The 19998-nt window shown below is 30.8% G+C and overlaps 1 protein-coding gene across 3 annotated transcripts; it reads left to right on the top strand.

Moving 5' to 3' along the window:
• Positions 1-252: 252 nt before the first annotated feature.
• LOC108781416 (androgen-induced gene 1 protein) lies at positions 253-19570 on the top strand. Of its 3 annotated transcripts, none has more exons than XR_001940945.1 (6): positions 253-372; positions 3648-3818; positions 17364-17501; positions 17780-17997; positions 18483-18987; positions 19265-19337. XR_001940945.1 is itself a non-coding variant. In XM_018549369.1 (6 exons), the coding sequence occupies exons 1-6, from the start codon at positions 289-291 to the stop codon at positions 19315-19317; spliced, it is 816 nt and encodes a 271-aa protein (XP_018404871.1). In that variant the 5' UTR covers positions 253-288; the 3' UTR covers positions 19318-19570. The 3 variants fall into 3 exon arrangements, 2 of the variants coding, with proteins under 2 accessions (XP_018404871.1, XP_018404881.1); XM_018549369.1 differs by having other exon boundaries at positions 18483-18634; positions 19265-19570; XM_018549379.1 differs by lacking the exons at positions 253-372; positions 3648-3818 and adding exons at positions 7634-7703; positions 13778-13959 and having other exon boundaries at positions 18483-18634; positions 19265-19570.
• Positions 19571-19998: the final 428 nt, after the last annotated feature.

Here is a 19998-nt window from a genome sequence, read left to right as displayed (position 1 = left end):
ATAGAATAAATCGTCAGAATAGCGGACGCTCCATAGATCCCGCAGTCAACACAATTCTCATCCGGATTCGTGCACCGTCGATTGTGGCAAGCGCATCATCGTCGTCTTCGTCTCGTTAATCATGACACGCTGCGGCTGACCGTCCGTGACTTGTTTCGATTCGGAAATTAATAACGTTTAAACGACATTAGTGCAAAGTCATCCCGCTGATAATTGTCTAACGTATCACACCGACGCTGCTATCGAACTTTTAACAGTACGCGCCACTTCAGTGCTAGCAGTCAGTCGATGTTCGATTGTCAGTGCACATCCTACGGTCGCAACTTGACACGAGCCGCCAAGGGAGTGGTCATTATTGACGTAATAAACGAGGTAGTGTAGATTCAGTTGTGTATAAGAACGAGTCAAACGCTTATTCTTTCGCTACATGTTATTAAATTTATATTTTGTGAGATATCGCTTGTATAAAAAGAATGTTAATATTGATATTAAAACTTTATTGATTCAACCTGTTTTTCATCACCTTTCGTTCTATTTGTCTTGAATATTTATTGCATGTTGGAAATTGAAATATGAAATAATGTAAATACTGTAAAAATTCTAAGCTTTTTTTATTAAAGGTACAACGCATGCGCGTATGTCTTACAGTTATTGTTCTTACACTTTATATCACATTTATGGGGTATATTACAATTATTAAATTTATATTTTTATTATTTCCATTATTATTATATTAATGATTATTACGACATACATACGATATACGTACAAAATGTACATACGATGTTAGTATCGAAGAGTTTTTTCTTTCTAAACTTTTTTCTATATTAATCATTAAAAAATTGAAAAATTTATTGCGACATTGAACTAACCCACATTTTCTGCGTATAAAATAATATATACATAGTAAATCCTTCAATTGTTTTTGTGACCGATATTAAAGTATATACCTAAACATAGACATTTTTATCGCTTTATTATCGTGAAAATTATTATGTGCAATTATTGACTACTTAAGTGCGGCAATTATTTATGTAACGGTCGGGCAAAATTGTCGGGCGATTAAAATTTACATGCAATTATATGTGTATTGTTACGGTTAAAGACTTGCAATAGGAAATCGACCACATCGTAGGCACGCATCGTGTAGCACGTAGAAAATTTTGTGGTTCAATAAACGGTTTTTTCTCGGTTAGCTAAGATCTCCCGTTGTGAGAACGCGATCGCGTCAGTATATGCATTTCAATATGGCGAGATTGCTGATACATATGATTTGTTAAAGTCACGGAAGAGGTATCGTTGAGAAGTTAAGTAACTACTCTGAGAAGCACTCCTGAGAAGCACTCGTCTGCATCATTTCACACGTGAGACAGAGAATAGATTGCGAAACATTATACATTATCTAAGAATCTAATTCTCCCGCTCTCAATATACGTGACTTCAAGATGACATTAAACTAACGTTAGTGAATCTTATGTTTGAAAATCCTTCTTTTCAATTACACACGAGCGTGTATAATAAACAATTTGTTCAATGATAATCGTTTGCAAATAAAATTGTCTCTTAAAAATAGTATGCATTTGTACTACATTATATATATTCCCATCAGGATTTCAGAAAGAAATTAAATAGAAAGCAAAACAATTTATTTGTTTGCTGTTGATCTCCTTACATTGATTTATTAGTTTAGCAAGAAAAGCAGTTTTGTAACTGTTGTAAGATTCTTTAATATGACTGGTCATATATTTAGGTTTTCAGCAAAGAACTAAAGACAAGAACTAATCATATTTAAAAATCTTACAACAGTTATGTGTGTATGTGTGAAAAACTGCTTTTTCCTGCAGACGCAGTAATTATATACACAGATTTTATGATTGTGTTATATACAGGGAGGGGCATTTAAAACAGGTCACCTGAATAACTCGCTTGTTTTTGACAATAGAAGAAAAAGTGTCAAACAAAAGTTGCTTGGTTTCGAGGGGCACATAATGTGATGTCAATAATTGTTTTTTTGGTGGAGGCGCTAAAAAGATATGAAGGTCACCTCCACTTTTTTAAATGGAATTATGTAATTTTTTTTTAGATAACGTGATTCCTCTAATTATTTTTCATATAAAAGTATTAAGGTAGAGATACCAAAAAACCAATAGTTTTCGAGATATTTTACACTTTATTTTGACACAAAATGTTAAATAACTCGTAAACTGTTGACTTTTTGATTATCGTACCTTATACTTTTGTTAACAGAATAATAAGATAAATCAAATGGTGTAAAGAAAACACATAGTTGCTTTAAAAAAAATATACAAAATGGATAATTTTTTAAATACGCAACTATGTGTTTTCTTTACACCATTTGATTTATCTCATTATTCTGTTCACAAAAGTAAAGGTACGATAATCAAAAAGTCAATAGTTTACGAGTTATTTAACATTTTGTGTCAATATGTATCAAAATAAAGTGTAAAATATCTCGAAAACTATTGGTTTTTTGGTATCTCTACCTTAATACTTTTATATGCAAAATAATTAGAGGATTCACGTTATCTAAAAAAAATTACATAATTCCATTTAAAAAAGTGGATGTGACCTTTATATCTTTTTAACGCCTCCACCAAAAAAACAATTTTTGTTTGACACTTTTTCTTCTATTGTGAAAAACAAGCGAGTTATTCAGGTGACCTGTTTTAAATGCCCCTCCCTGTAGACAGATTACAGAATTATGTAAAAAATATTTCTGCACAGTCATTTCTGCACATTTATAATTAACCGGTTTGCTTTAATATTGTTTATACCGTATTGCTTTAATAGAACGTATTGCTTCGATCCAAACATTTTTCAAAACTTACAATTAGTCCGTGGTCACAGTTGATCGAAAATTAATAATTTCCTTTAGTTACAGGTTATATAATTCCTAAATTAAACAAAGATTTGTTACTAAAGTTTGATGACGTAAGGATAAAGTTTTTTTAAAACTCTATAGATTTTCTTATATTTAGTTTATTTCAGACGTATACGAGTATATATTCTTAGTCTGATTAACTTAGATAAACTGCTCTGTGCAAGGCATGCAGATATTACGTTAATCTAATATAAAAAAGAATTATTAGTTTTACAATATTAGTATTGTTAATAATGTCGAATAAACTTATTTTTATTAAATGAGTTAAAACATATTCTTATTAATTTTGTATAATATTTTAAAATCTATTTTTGTAAGATAATCTATATGATTTGTGTTAGACCTCGGAATAAAATTCTATTATATAATGTTATATGCGATACAAAAAATGGCTTATTAAAATACGAAATAAATTGATTCAGATATATGCACGCACAGTATGAAGTCGCAAAAAGTCGCGATTTTTTAATTGCTGTTGTAAGCTATAAATACAATTTATATTTAGGCTGAACGAAGCAAATATCAAAATGTGTACTGAATGTTTAATTGGAATTTAAAGGTTAATGACATTTATAAATATTAAATATATGCATATAACTATGATTTAAAAAAAATAAATTTTTTATGTAACATTTTACTTCATTTTCTGGAGTAAATTTGTATCGATATTGATTTTATTGTATTAGTTTAGTATTTTACCGCTCTCGCCACTTCATCTAATATGCACATTTATTGAATTTAACAGAATTTCATCAAGATGCCACACGTTCTGAACGTCTTGTTGCATCTAGTCAGTCTAGCGGCTTACAGCTTTACACTCTACTACGGCTACAATAAATTGCATTTTCCTGCATACAACAATAAGTCCATCGATTTCGATCCTGGCCAAAATAAGTTTTTAACTATGTGGAATGTGGTAAGTAGTATATGTTAGTTTTAATCGTATAAACTTATCTTCTTTTCCTCCTTCCTTTAGATAAAATATATTATTATATTATATATATATATATGTGTATACACACACATATGTATATAATATGTATAAGAAAATATATTAGTTATTATAAAATACATAAATGTAAAATACTTAAAATATCTAATATTATAAAATATATCGCATGATAAAAACAGGGTAAACAAATTATAGAACCATAAATAAACTAGCTTATACTGTACAGCAAATACTTTTTAAAATAATTTATCGAAAATACCTATTCATAGATTTTTTAGTGTTCTAAATAAAATAAATTTTTATTTATATTTTATAAGAAATAAAATAATTTCTGTGAAACAAATTTTTATCCGGAGATTTTGTAAAACTGATTGATAGAGGTATAGATATTGCAGTCATTTTCTACCCAGATTGATCAATCAGAGCTTGAAATGGAGATTGAACAATTTTTATATGGAACACGATTTCATATTACAAACCTATCAAATTTTTCGTACAGTCAATTAGTTCACGATTGTCTGAGTCTTCTCTGCTCGTGACATGCATATATACATAACTTGGTGCTCTTTTCACGTTAGTCACTGTAAGTTATATATTGTAAATTACAAAAAACATTTTTCACGCACGCAATTATAACAAACTCATCATCAAACAACATCTATTTATAGTTTTAAAACAAACACAGTCACGAATACGTACTAACATATACATATAAATCATTAATTCATTACGTCAGGATAAACATTATCGTCATACGAATTATAAAATTTTCAAAATAGGAAATCATAGCTGAGAATTTATTATATTGTATTATAATAAATTTATTATTATGTATTATAATATGCTTATAACGTTGAGTTGTTAACATAACAATGAAATAAATTACTTTGCAAATCAATAACAAAATATTTTGTACATAGCATGTTAAACCTTTGTGTAGTGCTTGTTACATGCTCTGATTAGTAAATAAATATATAAACTTAGTACTCTTTTTTTACATTTAATCTTTCAAATGATAATGTATCTTGTGATAATTCAAGATTTTACAAGCATTTATTAATCCACAAGATTCCTAACTTTAAAAAATACCGTATTAGCTACTATAGTTTTCTAATAAAGTAAATATTTCGCGTAAACATATTTTAATTTATAAATGTTACTTAAGAATACTCGAATTGCTTGAGAATAGATATCCGATCTTTATCAGATTTTCCTGTTTGTTGTATATATACAGGGTGTTCATTTGAAAACTTTCCAGCTGATTATCTCGAAAACTAAATCCAGTAGACAAAAATATTTCAAATAAAAATGGAACTGTGTCGAGGAGGACACGTTTTAGTCACGTTGTTTTTTTTCTAAGTGGGGAGGCGCTAAAAAGATATAAAGATCACCTCCACTTTTTTAAATGGAATTGTGTAATTTTTTTTAGATAACGTGAATCCTCTAATTATTTTGCATATAAAAGTATTAAGGTAGAGATATCAAAAAATCAATAGTTTTCGAAATATTTTACACTTTATTTTGGTACATATATTGACACAAAATGTTAAATAACTCGTAAACTGTTGACTTTTTGATTATCGTACCTTAATACTTTTGTGAACAGAATAATGAGATAAATCAAATGGTGTAAAGAAAACACATTAGTTGCGTATTTAAAAAATTATCCATTTTGTATGCATATTTTTTTTAAAGTAACTCTTATGTGTTTTCTTTACACCATTTGATTTATCTCATTATTCTGTTCACAAAAGTATTAAGGTACGATAATCAAAAAGTCAACAGTTTACGAGTTATTTAACATTTTGTGTCAAAATAAAGTGTAAAATATCTCGAAAACTATTGGTTTTTTGATATCTCTACCTTAATACTTTTATATGCAAAATAATTAGAGGATTCACGTTATCTAAAAAAAAGTACACAATTCCATTTAAAAAAGTGGAGGTAACCTTCATATCTTTTTAGCGCCTCCACTTAGAAAAAAACAACGTGACTAAAACGTGTCCCCCTCGACACCGTTCCATTTTTATTTGAAACATTTTTGTCTACTGGATTTAGTTTTCGAGATAATCAGCTGGAAAGTTTTCAAATGAACATCCTGTATATATATATTTTTATCAATAAAATATATAGATTAGAACTAACAAGTTCTGATTTATCCTTTATAAAAAAAAATGTAATAATAAAAAGTAATAATTAATTATTTTGAGTAATAAAAGCATTGTTGTTTTGTGCTTTTAATATTCAAAATAAGTCATATTTTTAGTATTAAATTAGTCAGTATTAAATTGAATTTCTGTGACAAATGAGCTCTTAAATACATCAAATTAAAATTAACAAGTTTTGATTTATTACTCGACCGGATTATGTATGTTTGTATCTAGTATTTCAAATTAAACAAAGGATGGAGAAATATCATTGTTTTCCCTTCACTATTGTGTCATCAACTTTGTGTAACTTCAAGTTTCTAGAAAATCTAGACTTTGTAGACTTGTAGAGTAATGAAGTATTCTCCCTCCCTCTTTCTCTCTCTCTCTATCTTTTCTTCCTTTCTTCTGCAAATCGTATTTTAGATAGTTTTATTAAAAAATAAATTTCTTTGGCGCGGACTTCTATAATGTCAAAAAATACCCAAACAAAATTAAAAGTCATACAACTCCAAAATGATTACATAATAACTCCAAAATGATTACATAAATCATTTTTCAATCAGTTACGATTTATTTTAATATTGTTTTGATATTATCATGACCTAGCTGTTATTCTGTTATTATTTTAATACTCTTTATATCTTTAAATGTTGTAAGTAAATAAAAAATACATGTGCGTGACATTATATGTATAATAATAACTCAAATTCAAACGTAAAATCTCATTTGCTAGCGTTTTGAATTTAAGTATTAAATCTCAAACAAGAGCTATTTAACCAAGCATCGCAGAGGAAGAAATTACACAGTCTCTACACAAACAGTAATTTGAGATACGCCTACACAAAGGCGGCATCTCGCAGCTCAAGGTCTGTGAATAGCAGTGGAGAATAATATACGGGATCAACGTTCAATTAGCATTCGATTCAAGTCGACCACCTGCTGTCTCAATTTAAGGGATTATGCAGGTATTGGTTGTGAGATTTTCTCGTTTCATTTACTCGGGATATGGACGGTGATCCCTAAGGATGGCAGCGCAAATTTTTGCCTAACGCATAAGAAAATGAATCAGTCAATTAAGATTCTTCATTTCCTTCCTTTCCATCAAATAAAAGACTGAGTAATTAATTTTCTTATTATATGTCTTATGACGTTATGCAAGAATCTGTACTCTTGTCCTAATGGGCTTTCTATAATTACCTAAGTTTTAAATCGTAAGAAATTAACCAATCACAGTTAAATGTGAGAAGAATAATTAATCGATTATGATTGATCAATATAGCTTAAGACTTAATAATGACTTATTATTTAGATAATGACTTATTGTAGGAAAGCTCGTAAGAAAAGTGCGAGGGGCGAGTACAGGGCGCCCAGGATACCTAAATCCACCACTGCCGCGTTCTCCCTTCCATCCTTTTTTCTACTGAACAGCGGCCGCATGAACCAAACGCACGCACCACGCTGCGGTCTTTTCTCCCTTCCCAAATCCCACCCGCCGTTTTACTCCATTATCCGTCAGTAAGTCGCGGGCCGCCGACACGAGTGTGCTCGAAGTGTATCTTGTGCCGATCACGCGAAACGTGATCTCGGGTGCTCCGAAACAGATAAATATAAGAGAAAGGGAAAGAAAATACAAGAAGGACCGACGCCGCGCACATACCTACTCGCTTTAAAGAATCCAGGCGCGCGTTTTCCGCACCAAGTAAGGGTAGATCGATCGGTAGTACCCCCCCGAGGTCGTGGAGAGACGGTCCATGTGTATGGCATGGACCGAGATTAAAAATAGGGTTCTTTACGTCTTTTTCTTTCTATCTTTTACTCTCTCTCTCCTCTCTCTCTTTCGCTTTCATAAGACGCGGGTGTGTCGATGGACGATGATAAAAGTAGAATCTGGATCTCCCCCGCGCCAACACACCGCAGAGGCAAAGTATTGCGCGATCTTGACTGAGTATATACTGCTTAGGATACCCGGCACTGTTCACGCGCGAGAGTAATTTCCACGTACGGTTCGCGTGAACACGCGACGTAAGCATGTCTTTCCATATCCGACGGCGTCGATGGACTTCCTTTTTTGTTACCGGTGAACGAGCGTGTCACGACGCCGACCCTCGTCGTACGGACAGAAGGAGGTTAGGGTGTTCACAGACGTGTGTCATACTCCCCGAAATTCCCGCTGCACGTTTTGTCTAGCGATCGATCGCAAATCATCACCGCTCGTTCGAGCGGCGTAGATCCGGAATGTCTGTGAATTTCAGTCGTACACGACGTGGCGGAGCACGTGGTATGATTGCGACACCACGCGAAAAAATTATCGGCTATTTGCTTAATTTTTAATGGTAGCTCTACAAGTGGTTAAAAATTGCGAGTCTCTAAAAAAGTGGAAACCGCGGTTTAAACTTTAAAAAATCTTTCATTAATCTCTCTTATTGTGGATTTATATTAGCCGCGATTTGAATTGTTTATTCATAAAAGAGTAAATTATTCAATTAATTTTTAACAACAAATCTATAGTAGAAAATCAAAATTCTCTCCTAAAAAGAGCAAAAAGGTAATTGATGTAAATTAAAAAAAAAAAACTTTATTAATATGTTTCTTTTATTATATGTAGATTTATATTGATGATTACGATTTGAACTTTTTGTAATTTACTCGTAAAAGAATTATTTTTTGTTTTTTTAGTTAAATTCTTTTAATTGACAAATCTACGGATAGTAAGAAATTGAAATTGTGGATTTTAAAAGGATGGGAGAAAGATTGGTATAAATTTTGAAAAATCTCTCGTTCACGTCAGCTTTTTATTATGGATTTATATTGACTTTAATTTCACTTCGATAATTTACTGTAAAAAAAGTCAATTATTATTTTTACTCTTTCTACTTTTACTTACTCAATTTTAATATACAAATTATCATTTTCTCTCCACATTGAAGAAAAAAGAAGTAAAGAGATGAACGCGTGCAAGAAATTCAGTTAAAAGTCACAACCCTATATAGTTAATATACGGAAACCCCACGGTGCAATTTTTTCCTTTTCTTTTCAGATAGAATATTTAGATTGCTTTCCAAAATTCAACTCTATTAACTCAAGTATCATTTTATCCTTATTGTTCATTGAATGTTGAACAAGGCTAAAAAATACTCGAAGTTAACAGAGTCAAGTTTTGGAACGCACTTTTAATCGCACCGTTTTTTTTAATTTATGGAAATTGCTGAGATCGTTATTGCAATCATCTAGAAAAAAAAATTAAAAAATTGTAGTCGATGCATCCGTAATTTATCTAACGATGATTGAGGATCCAGTAAAAATAAATTGCTTAAAGGAAGAGATATACGGCAGGAAATTCAAGTTGTAATAAATCATTACATCGTAAAAGAAACGAAAGTAATTTTAATAAATTATCATATATCACTGTCACTCGTTCACACCGCAAATGCCAAAACGACACTTGATTTGCAACGTAGGAAGAAGAAGCTAACAATAAATGATGATTTAAAGTCTTACTTTTTAACTAAATTAGAATATTCATACAATTAGGTATCTAAAGGAAATAAAAAATTATATGCCGCAATATATATCACAAATAATTCTCCCTGCTTGTTAGATTGTCCTATTTCGATTAAGAATATTGCTTGAAGAATTGTTGATCCGCAGCTTTATTGGAAAAAAGTGTAACAGTTCGAACATAAATATTATTTTTTTAATGGTAATATGTACAAAAGAACGATGGAAATTGAATGATATGTTAAATCATATCTTCTTTGTACGACACGAAACATCGTCCTCTATTAATCTATTTTTTATTGTATTATTATAATATAAAATCTTACAATATATATTAAGTTTTGCGACACACACAAAGAAGGACAATTTTAAGTGTCAACTTTGCAATTTTATAATTTTTATATGTACTATTTTTTTCAAAGATATTTTATTGTTTTTGTAAATTTCTGTTATTATTCTTTCCGCGTATTATTATTTTTCCGCCATTTTTGTATTTTATATGCAATTTTTCTTTTTTTATTTATTGAAAACTTTTTTTTTTATTTACAGCGTTTTACTTTTCCATCCGGAAATTTGTCCATGTTCGCACTTAACTACTTTTAACGTGCTCTTTACACTGGCATGTAATTGACAGACAGCAACACCACGAGTTAAAAGCTTCTGTCGACAGCACGTGTGTCTACAAAAATTTAACGGGAATGAATATCGGACGATCAATGCATTGACGATTGTAGAGTCAATGCTATCCTCGGATGGATAATCGCGTTCCAGATTCGTGAATTAAAAAGTCTCTGTCGCGCAAAGTGAGTTATGTAACGTCATAGTCCGACAACAGGTCACCTAATATTTCTTTGAACTTTGCAAAGTCCATGTTAAATCCGTGAAAGGGAAATGGCCTATGTATTAATTTTACACTTCGGTAGCACGGCTAAAAAAAAGAAAAAAGAAGATGGGCTTACCTACGAATAAGCGAACCTCGATGACCTAATAAAAACATAAAATGATATATTAGAAAATTTATCGAAGACTATATACACTGCCATGCATACGTGTGTATTATATTATATACATATAATATTTACTGAATATAAATATATATATTTATTTTGGTATGAAAATAATTTATTTAAGTACCATTTTTTTATTGAATATTTATTTACTGTAAGTAAATGTTTAGTTACTTATATTTCATCAAATAATTATTAAAATTTAATGAATTTAAGCATTGCTTTATATAGCAAGAGATATAAAGTCTGTTGTTTGAATTCCTAAAAAAATCTGCACTTTGCGATAAATATAATCGAGCGTTGAAGAGACAGAAAGTAAATGTTCTGAATGCAACAGTGCAAGCAATGCGAACAGACCCATAATTTAGTGTTAAACGTGTTTCTAGACTTGCATAATTCTTTTTATTTTTAATCCAATAAACGGAGCGTAAGCGTTGCATGACAGACAGTGTACTGGTCTATCATGCCAGAGAGAATCCGAGTTCGATCTTGGATAGAAACCAAAATATTTACACTCGTGCTTCCTGTCGGGAAAGGTCGACGACCTCCCAAGAATATCTTTGCTCATAGAAACACCTCTCGCAAAATCTGCTGTTCGGAACCAGCATTAAATCTGTAGGTCCCATATGTTTGTGGCAATTGAATAATCAGTACCATAAGTATATGGGAAAGGTGTAACACAAGCCAGAAGCCTATAACGTAAGAAGAAGAAGAAAAGAAAGAATTCAGTATTCATCATATATTTGTTTTAATATTCGTTATTTTTATTATCTTTGTCTATTTTATATTTCCTCATAAGATCTTATCCTCATTTGATATTCAATATTTTTAATTCCAGTTTAGCTCTATATTTAATCGTTCAATGTCACGAGAAAAAAGTGTCTTCTTTTATAATGGTAGAGATTACGTGATGCAAAAGTTTCGGTTAATTTAGGCTAACACCAATCTATCATAATGTACTTTACGCTTGCACGAAGTGCTTTTACATTGCATAACGCGATTAACAGGATCGTTTAAGCGAACGATAAAATGTGAACGCTTCTTTAATGCTTGTCCAAGCTATTGTTCTACCTCTCCAGTTGCTACCTCTCAGTGACATAATATTTCGTTCCCGCTACTTCGTATAACACTAAGAGTGAGTGTAAATTACTTTTCCTCGCGAGAAGTAGTACAAGATAGAAATCAAGCATGGAGATAGGGAGACGTAAATGAACAGTGAGATAATATAGAAGGCATCACATATTATATCCCGATTTTACATTAAAAAGATTTATGTAACGCGTAATATAAACGAAAGGCGAGTTATGTAACATTTTTATTTATAATACGTATATATTTCCAGCGTCTCTTAATACTTATAATTGAGCGAATCTTATTTTCAAATGACATTGCTATAATAAAATACGTGACCATGAAAATTAAATTGGGCAAAAATGTCAGCAATATCGATTTATGTCAATTCTGTGAATATAAATGAAACAAAGAGAGAGAGAGAGAGAGAGAGAGAGAGAGAGAAGAGGGAATCGCTTTATGTATATTATAAACCAAGATACAAACATTTATAATTGTTAGTATTTTAAATTAATTAATACAATTAAGGCATCACATGTTTTCTTGAGAAATTTCGTAATGTTATTTAGAATCTTTATTGATTATTATTTAAATTAATTCAAATGTATGATTTACTTTGAATTTTACGATTGACTATTTTAATCTTGTTTTACTAATTTATTTCTTTCTATATTCATTAAAAAATGATATCACTGATCTCTTTTGTTTTTTTTAGATTTATTCTATATATATATAGAATAAATTTAAAAGTAACAAAATGTATATATGATATATAGAGTGTTGGTATTTATTTGAAAATAAATACAAATTTGTTGCAAATTACGAAGTAGAAAAAAATTTGTTATGCACGTGGAATCTTTTTTAACTAGGTACTTAGTTACGTATAAATTATGTAACTTGGCTACATACACTTGCTTGCATAATGTACGCACGTGTTGGGAAATTATCAGTTGAAACTTTCCATCTCCGAACTATCTTCCGTTTACATATTTGTCACTCTTTCAACAATAATTCTCGATCTCGGTGTGGTACTTATACGATGCTTAAAAATGTATACGATAGTCAATCAAATGAGTGAATAGGTCGTTATCGATCTCTTAGCATCACTCTCGATAACTCATCTTACAAGAATAAGAGACCTTCAAAATCACATAAGTGCAAGCGAGAGAATTGTGTAAAAATAAAAAAAAAGTAAAACAATTTTTAATTAAAACTTTTGATTTTTTTTGTGTATATTCATATTTCTTGGAAAAGATTTAGGTTTAAAATATGAGTCAAATAAAACTGTTATACGTAAACACAAGCACACACCGACATACAGATTAATATATATTTATGTTTGAACATTTAAATAATAATTATATTTTCTCACACACAATATATACACTGAAAGAAAAAATTGGCTGATGCAGCAAATTAGATGGCATATCATTTTTAGTTGGCTGCGGCAGCCAATCTTTTCTTTCAGTGTATTATTTTTTGAAATCAAGACTATTGATAATAAAAGATAAATTATTTTTATTGTTTAGGAAGTATAAACAGAATGTTTCAAAATTAATCCTCTCATTTTTCTATTACTTAATGACAATTCTTGGATCAATGAATTGAAACAGATCTCGCAAAATGCTACTGCTTATTGCAATCTTAAATTTTTACATAATCAGGTCTGGAATACCATGTCTAATAAATGACTGCCGAGATTGTGCTTGGATGTTCTTGCTCTCTCTCTCTCTTGATTTTTTCTATTATTACAGCGATTTCTCTTGGCACGTATCATTTTTCTTCAAGAGAAGATTTAACAATCCGACCCCTGACGGGGGTTTAAAAAGTACGCCAAGAAATTGCTGCAATCAGAGCTGAAACTTCGGTTGTGGTAATGGAAAATGCGGTTTGAGAGAGTGAAGATCTGCAAACATAGTTTGAATGACTGATTAGTAGATTATTCCGGATTTGATTATGTAACATTTTCCACAATCTGGTTTCACACGCAGCTTAGTGCCATCGATTACAAGAAAGTTTCAATGAGATCCTAGTGATTTTAATAATATACCAAGAAAAATCATTTCAAAAGAAAAAAAAGTATGAGATTGTTTCATAAAAGAACTGTGTACACTGACGAGTGCGTGGGTCTTTCTGCTCTTATTTGACGTCGAATCGCGGATGATTCCCAAAAAAAGAGATAATTACACGTTTTCAGACTCACTCGTGAACAGCCGTGAGATGCGAGAGGGCCTAGCGATTGGATTCCATGCGGTTACTTTTCTGCAGTACGCTTTCGCGGTTTTTTACGATTACACGTATACGATCGTGCCGCACGATGTTAGGAGTGTGCACAACGCCTACGGTGGGAAGTTCAAGTTCCTAACGTTCTGGGATGCGGTTAGTATCGACGTATAATATCGCTCTCTCTCTGAGTGCGATCAGTTTCATTGATAAAGTTGCAAAGTTTTCATCCTTTGGTGTCGGTACCCACACGCACGATGCACCAGTACAATAAACGCATCCCGCACACCCTGTATCGATCCTCTCGCTGTCACTGAAATTGTCACGATCATCGAAGAAACTGGAACGAGATTTTCTACATTGAAACCGCTATTATACGCTTGCAGTGATCGATTTGAAAGTCCAGATCAATACGTAAACGACAATGTAACAAAATCTCAACCTGCGGCGAACCGCTTCAAGAAATTCAACGGAAATCGTTGTAACGAGATATTATTATCCATGATCTCATTACCTTTTAAGAGTTCCATTTTTCCTATTTATATCTGTAAAGACCGTTACTTCCGCGGGAACAACTTGTACTTTATGATGCGTAATGAGATATTAATTTTAAATAGAAACGTCCACGATGAGAACTGCAGTTTCAGCGGTATAGCAATCATTAGTCAAGACACTATTTCTTTTTTATTTCTAGACGCATTTCCATCCTGATTTATCTTCCTGTTCTTCGCAAAAAGAAATTACTGCATTTTCTATAGAGTGATATTACAGAACAACGAGAAACCCTATATAGTATTCTTCGAAAAAAAACTGATTCTCTACGATCATAGATCCAGTATACGCAATGTATCCTTATTACCGTGTTACGTAATAGTGAAAACCGACACGTCTAGCAGATATAGTGGATACCGGGCAAAAATCACAAATAACAGTGATATAGTAGATTCCTCGAATCGGCAATATAGAAAAACGATATATTCATTAAATAATATTAATGATTATCAGTGTAATCAATAATTATAATATAAAAGTAATGTATGTATATATGGTAATAACCGGGAAGCTGAATAGTTGTTATTTTGTAATGGTGAACAGAATAAAATGAATTGAACACTCTACTATAAAAGGAAAACATCATTTTTGTTATTTTATTATCGTATAGAATATATACATTTAAATTTGTAAAAATAAATAATTATAAAGAAGAACAAATAATTTGACTGAGTGCGTAATTCAGCGACATATATTTTCGGAATAATGACTATGCGAACTCATACAATAATTAAAGCGCTTTTAAAGACTATTAATTATAATTTTTAATTTATGTATATATTAATAATTGTAACTGAATTTTTAAAGATTTTCAAACAAATTTTTTTCATAGAAATTAATCGCTCATCATGCCATTCTAAACATACGTCACTGAGCCGTATAGTTGAGCAAATTTCAGTTTGTTTATAATGCTAATTTTTATATTTATTTTCATTACGTGCTAAAAAACAACGATCTTTATGATTTATCTTAATTTATTCTGTCTATTATCTCATTGTAAAATAGGAACTGTTATAGTTTTAATAACTTTTAGTTTGTCACACACACTTTTTATCATAATAAAACATTTTTAATTTGAATAAGTTCGTAATATTTATACATTAATTGCATTGATTACATGAGATATACAAAATAAAGTATGATATTTTCATATGAGAGATACAAGGAAAATTAACAATTCGACAAAAGTGGCTGAAACTCCATCAATTACGTATATGTTAGATATCTAAATAAATGAACGCGACACATTCAATATACTTTAGAGATATTTACCTTTCAATTGACATTTATCTTACAAATTAAAAATACACTTGTTAGGGACAAGTGCAGCTCTCCATTCAATTTGTCCCGTTAAGCCAAAAGCGTGACTCTACATTCAATGAGATTACGTTCAAGCATTTTGTCACTTATCGTCGAACGATGATGACACACTCTCGACCATTTCACGCTCGAATTGCTGTCATCAAACCGCTCGTAAAGAGCAAAATTCAATTGTTTAAGCATCACTTGACATTATGCAGCGAAACTGAGGAATGCAAAACTGCTTGTGCAGTATCAATCAATATAATTACGTTAAAACTCGGATTAATTATTTCATTTAATAAAACGATAAACATTAATTTTCTACCTAAAATCTAAGCTTTCTAAATTAGTTCTAAATTAGTTCGAGTTTTATTCACTCACTTTTTAATGATTAAATAAGCAGGCTATCTATAATGGTGGCGACAACAAACAGTTTATTAATCTTTGATGATCGAAATATAGTTTCTTTATAAATTATTTTTATTTAAATTCTTAAAGAATTTTTAAAGATCTTAAATTTATATGTGTGTACTAATTAATCTTAATATCGAGATTGGCGCGGATAATTAGGTCACTTCCTCTTGCGCTGTCAACGCGTTGAAGTGTTTTGTGACTTGCACGTGACACACATCATCGCTCGATTGACACGTGATAAGCTTGAACGAGCATTGGAGATTATACGTTTTAATAGAAATATTTGATCTTAAAATATCAATATTTAATATTTAAGTATCAAAATGAAATCGTATGTTATATATAATAATAAACGAAAATATTTATACTATATTATGTAATAATATAAATTTAAAACCACATATTTGATGGTCGTGCGTTAGTATCGTAATGTCGAAGGATTTTGATATAAAAAAAATTTTAATGCATATGATAAAGTGGGATATGCTTTTAAAAATTTTTTAATTTTTATTCATTTATATTTATTACTTTTTTACTTTAAAATTTTTTTTTAGAAATAAAGTTTACTAATCTTCCCGCATGTATTTTTAGTATTGACAATGTTCGAAATAAAACATTCAAATTTTCCATATTTACGAATCTTATCAAGACTTTTTTAACATATGGTGTACAGCATGTACAATAAATACACATTGAGAATATAAATCATACGTTAAATAATTTTACGTTTGTGTTTATTAATGTATTAAACTATGTATTTATCGATGCTTGAAATAATATTTAAATATTAACGTATATAAATAAACGTATATACATTAGTAAGTCGGAAACGGCGAAAACCGAAGGACCGCATATAATTTCAATTTACTTGTCCGATAAAGAAAACAGCAAATAGTAAAATATATTGTGTGATTATATTATATTGTATATATTTTGATATTATATTAAGATAATACTTTACGTTATCTGGAATATATATACACGTCTCTTTTAAACTAAATATTTAAGTTTTTAGTAACGTAAAATAAATGCAACTAAATAAAAAAAATTGTTTGCTTTACAAATATTTTTTTTAATTCGATTTATTTGGTAAACTGTTCGCTAAAATTTCAACTTGCAATTATTAATGCATATTTTTTATTAGTAAATATAAAGTAGTTCTAACAGTAGAAGCATGGTAGCAATAATATCGCAGTTAATTTTAAACGATATTTATAATTACTGCGGCAGCCGCTAAAAATATATATTGACTCGTTTAATTAAAACACTTTGAAATGTCACTTGTGTTCTAGATTCTGCAAACAATATTCTTTTTGATATGTCTCCTAAACGATTTATTCGGCACAAATGCTATAAACCCCAAGAAGCCGCCTTTCACGCGGAAGTTAAAGGATTACTTCCATGCAAGTCTCGGGTTTCCAGTTGCTATGGTGAGTAGTATAATTATTTTTGTTTTTTTTTTTCATATTATTGCAGCTAAATCGAATTGAGAATAGAAAAAGTCAATAGATACAAAATTTTACGAGTTTTACTGTAAGATGAAGGGAGTAGAAGGAACATAATTCTCGAAATACCAAATTTTTAATAGATGTATACATATGCTATAGATCTTACATATTTTTCAGTTTGCGAGAAAATCGTTTGTATAACGATGAATATTAAATCGTTCGTGGGTGTACAATGTAATGCCAATTCCATTGTTTTGCAGTTCGTCGGTGTGACTTTCTGGGTGTTGATGTTTGTGGATCGTGAACTGGTATTGCCGAAAGCATTGGATCCGTACTTCCCATGGTGGTTGAACCATTTAATGCACACGATGATCATGGTGACGACAATATTAGAAATGATATTCGCGCCACGGCAATATCCTAAGCGATCTCGCAGCCTCGGAATACTCATTAGCTTTATGCTCACGTACTTAGTCTGGTAAGTGAAACGAATTTGCGGTATCCGCTTTTCTTGATTGCAATAATAACGCATCGCGGGAATCAATATATCAGCGATTTAAATGTGGAAGTTTTAATTGTTTTATAACAAAATTTGTCTTGGAATTCTTCACATTATTTTTTAAAATTTCTATAATTTTATAACTTTTTAGAAAAATTTTTTAATGTTTTCTATACGAAACGCTTTTCAGAAGTGCTAACAAGATTTGCATTTTTTAAATAGTATTTTATATAAATGTGAATTTTAAAAATATTGAAAATATTCTATGTCTGAAGAAAATTTATAAAATCTGAAAAAATTAAAAATATTATTTAAAGGTCTTATAAATTTAAAATATGATACAAATTCTTAAAAATATTATGAAATATTATAAGAATTTTTTCATCAAAAACGCGAAGAAAGAAACTAAACGCTTTTTATTCGCTCACGTGAGAATAGAATGACGCTAACTTACACAATTTCAGGGTACACGTAATCTACTATAAAAGCGGCGTCTGGGTGTACCCCGTGATGGACGTGCTGACGTTACCGCTACGGCTTGTGTTCTTCGCCGTGCTGCTGACATTCTGCGTGATTCTATACTTCGTCGGGGAGACTCTGAACAACATCATCTGGGGTAACGAATACACAAAGCATAAAAAATCTCACGCCAAATCCAAGTAGCCTCGCCCAAGCGTTCCTAACGGGTGATAAAAGCCACATCTGCCTGCCACCTGCGGTGTTGGTGAATAAAACAAAAATGGATCTTTTCTACACATACCCTCCGTTGCAGCATGCACAATGTATTATTTGTCAGATGTAAATGTTATTTAGAATATTAGTGCTGTGTATGTGCATGCGAGGCGCAGTTTAGGGTATAACAATGAGGCTCGCGTGATCGTTAACCCGGCGCAATGGAGATAACATGAAGGAACAGCATGCAAGGTGCATCACATTTCCATGAGATCACGGACCAAGGGAGACTAATCCGTGGGTATATAGCGTTTATTTCTCTCATTTTCTTTTTCCTCTTGCGCGCCGAGCCAAATAAAGCGATGCGTATAAATCCCTCCCCCTACCCCCGCCTATAATAATATTTATTTTTGTACTTTCATAGCGAACGATTTATTGTTTTTATCAATAAAATCATTATAATACAATGCACGTAGAATACGTGTGTAATATAATATGCATATAATGTACAATGTAGCGTACGTGACAATTTGCCCGAACTAAAATCCAGATATATTTGTGTGATCGAGTGTAGGAAAAAAATACGTAGCGGTAATGGAGAGCGTGGAGCCAGATTTGAAAACGTAGAAACGGCGGATGGACGAGAGGGAATCTTAAATGTACCGATCGTAATGTACCGATCATCCGGGGATAACGTTGCTGAGGACATTTTCTTGCTACAAGTGAGAGAAGTGCCTTGGCGAAATCTAGTACGTTTACGGAAAGAAGATTTTAACTTCGACGTTGAGACGAAAATATATAATTATCTATGTATGATTATTGAGTACAGTTTAATTCAGCGAACAATGTATCTAATAATACGTAATGGCCTAGAATTGATTGCAACATATGGTATATATTTTCCTAGAAGTTTTATTAAATATGTTTAATGGATACAGACTTTTGACATCTGTTTCTTGCCAGAATATTTAAATTAATGTCATCAATAAGAATTATGAATTATTTACAGAATGTTAATGGTTCGATATGCTACAATATAAATATAAATGATAATAATTTCATTTCTGATTTTTCTTAGAAAAACAAAATAAATCTTAAATGCAATCAGAATTTTAACACGTTGAGAAAGAAAGTAATTAATATACCTTTTCATATTTCGCGTATATATATTGTAATAGTAAAATTTTAGAAACATTTAAAAATATTGAGAATGTTATAATTAGACTAATAAATATGAAAAAATACGTTACGTAAAATAGAGTATTACATAAATATATTAATAATTATTACAAAATATAAAATGTAAGG

This window comes from Cyphomyrmex costatus, unplaced genomic scaffold (genome assembly GCF_001594065.2).
Source record: "Cyphomyrmex costatus isolate MS0001 unplaced genomic scaffold, Ccosl1.0 scaffold123, whole genome shotgun sequence".
Lineage (NCBI taxonomy): Eukaryota > Metazoa > Arthropoda > Insecta > Hymenoptera > Formicidae > Cyphomyrmex > Cyphomyrmex costatus.
Note: the sequence above shows the minus strand (reverse complement) of the source record. Positions and strands in the feature narration are given on the sequence as shown.

Bases quoted from the DNA above. Each gene is read 5' to 3' on its own strand.
- LOC108781416 (XM_018549369.1), top strand. From the start codon at position 289: ATGTTCGATTGTCAGTGCACATCCTACGGTCGCAACTTGACACGAGCC. The intron at 373-3,647 runs GTAGTGTAGATT...TGAATTTAACAG, and splicing joins TTATTGACGTAATAAACGAG to AATTTCATCAAGATGCCACA. The intron at 17,998-18,482 runs GTAAGTGAAACG...ACACAATTTCAG, and splicing joins ATGCTCACGTACTTAGTCTG to GGTACACGTAATCTACTATA.